General features: G+C 49.5%; 1 protein-coding gene across 1 annotated transcript; it reads left to right on the top strand.

Moving 5' to 3' along the window:
* Window positions 1-7,152: 7,152 nt before the first annotated feature.
* Window positions 7,153-8,307, top strand: LOC141655374 (uncharacterized). Its single transcript, XM_074462459.1, has one exon. The coding sequence runs from the start codon at window positions 7,153-7,155 to the stop codon at window positions 8,305-8,307; it is 1,155 nt and encodes a 384-aa protein (XP_074318560.1).
* The last annotated feature ends 698 nt before the right edge of the window (window positions 8,308-9,005 follow it).

Genomic DNA, 9,005 nt, shown 5'->3' with positions numbered 1-9,005 from the left:
CTGGGTAGGCCCCAGCGAGGCCGGGCACTCAGGGAGTAAGAGCCGCCGAGAGGACAACCCGGATAAAGGACGCCGTGACAATAATAGGTCACGGTCTGACAAGTCCGCCAGGAAACAGAACTCGGCGGGCGCCGGGGAGAGTTCGGGACCGTACTACCAAAAGCGGTACAATGGTCACACCCCCCTGGTCGTATCTGCCGCCGAGGTCTTCGCCCTGAGCAAGAACGAGGGTCAGAAGTGGGAAAGGCCTCCCAAGGCGAGGGGGGACGGTGACACGAGCCAGTACTGCGAGTACCACGGCCACACCGGTCACTTAACTGACAACTGCCGGCATCTGAAGAATGCCATTGAAGAGCTGATCCGGAAGGGGAGCCTCAGCAAATATGTTGCCGGAGGCCAAAAGACTAATACCGGCGGCTCAAATAAAAAATCCGTCTTTGAACGGATAGGAGTAATCCATGTTGTCATCGGGGGCAACGAGAACGGTGGGTCCGCTCATGGGCACAAACGACACCTGAACGAGCTATATCAGGCCATCAACTTTGTGCCCAAAATAGCGATCCCCGCTTCCAACATCCCCGATATAACCGTTGGGAAGAAGGACTACGAGGGAGTCATCGCCCCGCACAACGACCCACTTGTAGTCCACTTGGACATAGCCAACCACCTGGTCAAGAGGTGCCTGATTGACACAGGCGCCTACACGAACATCATGTTCAGGGAGTGCTTTCTCAATCTCGGTCAAGGTTGAGGACTTGAGCCCCCGCACCAATCCGTTGTACGCTTTTTCCGGGGCCGGTGCAGTACCCCCAGGGTCAATCGGATCGCCGGTGATGTTCGGCGAGGGGAATGCAGCTAAGAATGTCCTATCCGAGTTCGTGGTCATTGACGGCTCGTCCGCCTACAACGTTCTCATAGGCCGAGTCACTCGAGCGAGGCCGATGCAAGATCCATCCGGGCCTTGACACCGATGTATGTCTCGGACCAAGGGGAAGCGCATAAGCTCGTCTCAAAGGACGAAAAGGACGAAGTAGTCAACGTCCAGATATCTGCCAGAGGGTGCAACATGCAATCCCTCAAAGTGGCGAAGAAGTCAGAGAAGGGGAAGAGCCCATCCTTACAACAGGAGGGCGACCTCATGGATGCAACTGTCGGCATGGTCGAAGGAGCCGAGACCGAAGAAGTGGAAATTGACCCAGGGCGCACCGTAACTGTCGGTGTCAACACAACCTCGGAGCCAAAATTCGGGCCGCTCTCCTGACCTGCCGAGGAAGAACAAAGACGTCTTCGCTTACTCGGCGAAATGAGATGCCAGGCGTGAGCCGGGAGGTAATTGTTCACAAGCTGAACGTACTCTCCACCGCTCGCCCTGTCAAGCAGAAGATGAGGAATTCCTCAGCCGAGAAGGATGAAGCCATCAAAGCCGAGGTAGATAAATTACTAGCGGCGGGCTTTATCATGCCTTGTACTTATCCTGAGTGGTTAGCTAATGTTGTAATGGTGAAGAAATCATCGGGGGCGTGGAGGATGTGTGTAGATTTTACCAATCTTAATAAAGCGTGCCCCAAAGATTGCTATCCCTTGCCTCGAATAGATAGTTTAATCGACGCCACGGCAGGCTACACTATGCTGAGCCTGCTGGACGCCTTCTCAGGGTATCATCAGGTATTCATGGCCGAAGAAGACATGCCTAAATGCGCATTTATCACCGGTAACGGCACATACATGTATAAAATGATGCCGTTCGGTTTGAAGAACGCCGGCGCAACTTACACAAGACTAGTGGACAAAGTGTTCCAAAATCAAAAAGGGCGAAACATTGAGGCTTATGTCGACGATGCTATTGTAAAAAGCAAGTCCGACAGCGAGCACTTAGCTGATTTACACGAGACATTTTGTTCGCTAAGGAAGTACAAGATGAAACTTAACCCAATGAAATGCAACTTCGGTGTCCGGGCAGGTAAGTTCCTCGGCGTACTTGTCGGCGCCGGGGAATTGATGCCAATCCAGAGAAAGTCCAAGCAATCCTGGACCTGCCGGAGCCGCGGAATCGAAAAGAGGTTATGATGTTGACCGGGAGGATGGCGGCTCTAGCCCGTTTTATCTCTCGGTCAGCCGACAAGAGCACCCCATTCTTCAAAGTGTTAAAGGGGAATAAAGACTTCAGCTGGGGGGAGGAACAGAGCACAGCTTTTCAGTAACCGAAAGCTCATCTTCAAACTCTCCCAACCCCGTCCAGGCCGATCTTTGGGGGAGACGCTATATCTATACATAGCGATTACCTCGGCCACGGTCGATCTTGTAATCGTCGAGAGAAGAAGACAAGCGGCAACACCCAATCTACTTCGTCGGCCCATACATTGTTGCCCGCCGAAAGAAATTACCCACCGATTGAAAAAGCGACCTTTCTTTGTCGTCGTTGTTGCGCAAGGAAACCGAAACCTTACTTCGACGCACATCCCGTGACGGTCTTAACCGACCAACCATTGGAGAAAGCATTGGAAAAATTTGAGCAATCCGGCAGCTCATCAAATGGGCAAGAGAGCTATCCGGCTTCGGCATTCAATACAAGTCGAGGCCCTCGATAAAGGGGCGAGGCACTTGCGACTTCCCCGGCCGAGTGCACATATCAAGGAGAGCCAAACCCCGGAGTATGGGAAGTATACACCGACGGGTCCTCCACGACGAACAGCTCAGGAGCCGACATCCTTATCATCAGCCCAAACGGGGACGAGTTTGAGTACGCCTTGAAATTTACCTTCTCGGCCTCAAACAACGAATCCGAATACGAGGCGGTGATAACTGGAGTCGAGCTAGCTAGAGCTGCCGGGCGGAACACATCATTTTGAAAACAGATTCACTTTTAGTGGCTAATCAAATCCGAGGAGAGTACGAGACTCGAGACGACGGGATGGTAAGATACCTGGAAAGGGTAAAAGCTGACACTTCAAAATTGAAATCTTTCCGGATACAATGCATTCCTGTGTCCGAGAACAACCGAGCCGACGCTCTCTCAAAGCTTGCCGCTTCAACCATCAAGAATGTCGACGAACCGTCTTTGGTGGACATCGTGAATGCCAAAAGCATTACTGAGACCGTCGGCATGGTGGGCGACATAGAGGCCGAGACAACGTGGATGACTCCGATAATGAAGTACAAATTGATAAATGCGTTACCAGAGGACCGCAGTCTCTCGCAGAAGATAAAGAGGATCGCAGAAGGTACTTGGTGTTTGAAGGAGAATTATACAGAGGTCGTGATAAGGCCACTCTTGAAATGTGTCGGCCCGGCCCACGCGGAGCTAATCTTGACCGAAATTCACGAAGGCATCTGTGGTCATCACATGGGGGCAAGAACACTAGCCCACAAAGCTCTCCGAGCCGGCTACTTTTGGCCCACCATGCTTGAGGATTCCGGAGCCAAAACCAAAAAGTGCAACAACCGTCAAATGCATGCTCCGTGATACATGCACCTTCCGAGAGACTGCAGCAGCGGTACTTAGTCCCCTTCCTTTTGCACAGTGGGGGATGGATCTACTAGGGCCATTTCCAACGGCATCTGGAGGAAGAAAGTACTTGATTGTCGCCGTTGACTACTTCACCAAATGGGTTGAAGCCGCGCGCAGCACTGCCAAGACGACGGCGGCCGTAAGAAAGGTAATCTGGGAAAATGTCATAACTCGTTTTGGGTTACCCCAAGTCATGGTATTTAACCACGGCCGAGAGTTTTGGAGTGACACAATAATGAACTGGTTAGAAGAGCTTGGTATCAAGTTTGCATACTCCTCCGTCTGCCACCCACAGAGCAACGGACAAAGTGAGGAGCGACCAATAAAAAACAATCCTCAACGGTTTGAAGAAGAAAGTTGAAGACCTAAAGGGAAGATGGGCCGATGAACTACCCGGCGTCCTGTGGTCCCTTCGAACCACGGAGAAAGAAGCAACGGGGTACAGTCCATTCCACTTAGTCTACGGGTCCGAAGTAGTCCTGCCAATTGAAGCAACGATGCCGACATTCAGAACGGCCACCTTTAACCCGGTTGAAAATGAGGAAGGTCTGAGAACCTCCCTAGACCTGGTCGAAGAAAGCCGAGATACAGAACGCCTCAACTTGGCAGTATACCAAAACCGAATGAGAAGAGCCTACAACCGAAGAGTCCACAAAAGGGACTTAAAAGTAGGGGATCTAGTCCTAAGAAAGTCGGCCGCCACCAACAAAGGAAACATTCATGGTAAATTGACGGCCAACTGGGAGGGTCCCTACAAAGTGGTTGAAGAAATGAGGCCGGGTACATACCGGCTGACAGACATGGAGGGTGTGCCTTTGATGAGCCATTGGAACACTGACAATCTCAGGAAATACTTTGTATAGCGGCGGAGGTGTCCAAAACAATTGTTGGCACCCCAACGCGTGTTTATATCTAATGAAAGATCATCCAAGTTTTCCATCAAAGTGTTTATCCCCTCCGTAGTCATATCGAGGTAGACGCCACGGCCCAAGCCGGGCAGTCACCCCAAGAAGTAGACGCCACGACGATCACTACCCGTAGCGATTGATACTCGAAAGCGACCAACATGCCTTAGGAACGTATAAGTACAGTTGAGACGCAATTCTAGCCGCCTCGGCCAACCGAAGGCCTGGCAGAGGAAGCGATCAATATGTCTACAGATACGAACGCTGTCGAGCCGTAACCTCTAGCCGCCTCGGCCAACCGAAGGCCTGCCAGGGGACACAACGGTCGATACGCTAACATGTTCACAGCGGCGGTTGGGAAGCGCAAATCGGACGCCTCGGCTAGACCGAGAGTGAAAGAGGAAGCGACCAACATGCCAACATGTTTAAAAACGTTAAACACAGTTGAGATACGCATTCTAACTGCCTCGGCCAGGCCGAAGGTAAAAACGAAAAAGCGCTCAATTAATAACGTAAGAAGACAAGTGAAGGATTGTGATCAAAGCCCCGGCCAAGCCGAGGGCCAATAAACAAGCTTTATTGAAAATGATTACAAGTAAGGAGAATACAGACGACGGCCATCCCCATAGGGATAAGCCAAAACACAACCTACCAAAGTTTTACAAAAAACAAGGAAAAGAAGAACAAAAGGTTACAGACATATCATTTGAAGCGCCAAAAGATGGCGGGAGGAAAGGCTTAATAATTGGCCCCGAACAGTGGCTATCCGAGATGCTTGGGTGAACCTGGTGACAACCGCCCGTCTCCCTATGCTGTGCTTGCTCGCCATCGGCGACGTCGGCGAAGATCATCTTTGGTAGGCGACCCAGAAACTGTCTTGGCAGCTTCAGCCTCAGCAGCCTCAGCTGCCCTCATTCTCTCAGCTTCCTCCTTGGCCGCCTTCGCCTTCTCAGCATGGGCCGCCTTCTCCGCGGCCTCCTCTTCCTCCTTCTTCACCCTTACCTCCTCAGTGGCCTTCGCCTCCGCGGCCTTCTCCTTGGCATCAAGCTTGTCATCAAGCAGCTCGTCAAATTTTTGCCACGGAAAGGAGCCATCAAGAAAGAGCTCCCCTATCACTTCCCTGGCGGCTTCTTCGGCCAGTCCCTGATGGGCGCACATGTTAGGAAGAATGACGCTTTAGAGCTTCTCAATGTCCAACTCCCTCTGGGCGATGATAGCCCTCGTATTCCGAACCACCTTCCCCTGGGCGTTAAACATAGACTTCCATTCGTCCCTCTTCTTGGCAGTGAAGTCGACGACAGCCTGGAGGTGGTCACGCTCCTCCAGCCGCTTAGCGGCATCAGCCTCCGCGGCCTCAACCTTAGCTCTCTCAGCAAGGACCGCCTTTTCAGCGTCCTCCCTAAGTTTTCGCTCAACACTCATCGAAGGTCCATACCACGGCATAGACTACGCTGGGGGCAAATTGATGGGGCATATTCTGCACCCGCTGACCGAGTCAACATATTGATCAAGGTCAAAGATATCCAAAGCAAAGTCAACACCTTGGACAACCTAGCCGACGCAGCCTGTCGGCCTGTCACTTGGGTCCCGGCTAGGACAACTAGCCAGCCGGGACACATATCCGCGTACTCATATCCAAGACCCCTCGACATGGAGTCAACAGTGCCCGCCGGCCTGCCATGGGTCCCTCGGCCGAGGGTAGATCAGTCTTTCCACCTGCTAGCCACTTGGCCACTTGGCCACTACGTGACAAAAGGTGAAAGTCTATAAATACTCCTCAACCCTCATTGAGGAAAGGATCCGAAATATAACCTAAACACCTCATAATCTGGTAATATCTTCCTTATCTCTCTACAATATATACTTCGCCAAGTAACACACAACTTAATCCCTTTAAGTTTACTGACTTGAGCGTCGGAGTGAGTTCGCTCGGTACAAAGCCGAGCCCTCAGTTTGTTCATTGTTTCAGGAGACCGAAAGGAGGATTCAATCAAAGACGTCATTCTACAAGTCACGAGTGGTAACAAATAACTGCTTCGGAATTACACCCGGAACAATATTATTAGAATATATGGTTACATAAATAGGATATTTTGTATATCATGTATTATATGTGTTGACTAAATTAGTTAGATTGTCTCCTTATTTCTAGGCCTAATTAGTGGGATTGCATTACCGTAATTAGGCATATCCCTTGTATATAAGATGTTGAATGTATACGCTTTGACCTCGAGGAATAAACTCTATTATGGTATCATCCTTTTCCTTCGATCCAATCTCCCTCTTCCGCTAAACAACTCCTTCTTCTTCTTCTTCTTCTTCTTCTCTTATCTCTTCTATCAAATTACGCCATGCTAACGACACAAACAAGCCTTCCTTTCACCCTGCCTATTCTGTATCCAACATAAAAAAACTTTGTCCAAATTACCCTTGAGACCGAACATGTATGTCCATTACGCATCGTGGGCTGAATTGTTCATGAATATTGCTCGTGCGTTCGATGTCCTTGATCATATCGCTCCTGCAAAAGACGCGGTTATTAATAAAGACGCACAGTGGGATCGTCTTGATGCCATTATTAAACAATGGATTTATAGTACCATCTCTATTGATCTCCTTCATACTATTCTTGAACCAGGCGCCACTGCTCATAAATCTTGGGACCGTCTCAAGGATATTTTCATCGATAACAAAAAATCTCGTGCCGTCATGCTCGAGCAATAGTTCACCAACATCCATATGGACAACTATCCAAACGTGTCGTCCTACTGCCAGGCTCTCAAAATGATCGCTGATCAACTTCCTAATGTCGGAGCCCCCGTCTCCGACACTCGTCTCGTGCTGCAACTTGTCACCCATCTCTCTGATGGATATGATGGGATCGCTACTCTAATTAAACAAAGCGATCCTCTTCCGCCATTTTACAAGGCCAGAATGATGCTCACACGGGAGGAGACACACCGTGCCAAACCTGCTTCCTCTTCCTCTGAGACAACACTTTTCTCTTCCCAGGTCGATGGCGCCTCTGATTCAACCACCCGGTCATCTTCCTCTGCCCAACGAGGTAGAAATTCTTCAAACAATAACAACTATAAGGGCAAGAATGGTGGACGCCACAGTCGTGGTAACAACCGCGACAAGAATGGTGGAGGAGGAAACCACAACAACATGAAAACCTCCACTCGCCATGGACAGCAGCAGCAACAAAACTCGGGTCCTAACCCGTTATCTTGGACATGGGCTCCGTTCTCTCCTTGGCAGCCGCAACAACAACAGGGGTGGGTGCCACCGCCATGCCCATACCCTACCGCTGGATGGACCCCTCCAAGTAACTCACATGGCATACGCGGTCCTCGACCACTGCAGGCATTCATCACTCAACCCAGCAACATCGGGGCACCTTCAGGAGCTTTTGTCCCGATTGATATTGCAGCGGCTATGCAAACTCTCACTCTTCAACAACTAGACGACAAATACTATATGGACACGGGAGCGTCGTCGCACATGACCTCTAATGCTGGTACTCTCTCATCTTATTCTTCTTTGAGTAGTAATCATCACATAGTAGTCGTAAATGGCAACACGATTCCTATTGTTGGTTACGGAACTAGCACACTCCCATCCCCTTATCCTCCCCTTCATCTGAAAAATGTTCTCCACGTCCCTAAAATCATTAAAAACCTTGTGTCAGTCCGTAAATTCACTATCGATAATCATGTGTCTGTGCAATTTGATCCGTTTGGTTTTACTGTGAAGGATCTCAAGACGGGGATGCCGATTCTGAGAAGCCATAGCATGGGTGACCTTTACCCTCTACTCGAGACCAAACTCGCTCCCACGACTGCCCCTCACGTCCTCATTGCTCTTTCGCCCTCACCTGGCACGATCGTCTAGGCCACCATGGCAATGCACCTTTTAATTCTCTTTGTCGTAATAAAAACATTGATTGTCGTCCTTTGAACTCTTTATCTGTTTGTCATGTTTGTCAATTGGGAAAACATATTAAGCTCCCGTTTTATGCTTCTTTATCTAGTACTTTGAATGCTTTTGATATTATTCATACAGATTTATGGACGTCTCCGGTTGTGAGTACTATGGGTCATCGGTATTACATTCTCATGCTAGATGATTTTACCAATTTTTATGGACCTACCCTCTCACAAATAAATCCCAAGTTTATAATATTTTCACCAATTTTCATACAATGATAAACACTCAATTTAATTGTCATATTAAAACCTTTCAATGTGATAATGACCGAGAGTTCGATAATTCCTCTCTTCACAAGTTCTGCACCAGTCAAGGTATGTTGTTTCGTTTTTCGTGTCCGCACACCTCACCTCAAAATGGTAAGGCCGAGCGCAAGATACAAACCATAAACAATACCATCCGCACCCTTCTCATCCAAGCAAATTTGCCCCCGTCCATGTGGCACCATGATCTCGACATGGTCACCTACCTTCATAACATCCTTCCTAGCAAAGCCAACTACAATGTCTCTCCTACCTTGAGCCTATATCACCGGGTCGCCTCTTATGGTCATCTACGTATTTTCTGGCTACCCGTCTTCTCAGCACGGCTACAAGTGTTTT

The sequence above is a fragment of the Silene latifolia genome, chromosome 5, assembly GCF_048544455.1.
Source record: "Silene latifolia isolate original U9 population chromosome 5, ASM4854445v1, whole genome shotgun sequence".
NCBI lineage: Eukaryota > Viridiplantae > Streptophyta > Magnoliopsida > Caryophyllales > Caryophyllaceae > Silene > Silene latifolia.
The sequence above is the reverse complement of the archived record's forward strand: the minus strand, read 5'-3'. Positions and strand labels throughout refer to the sequence as shown.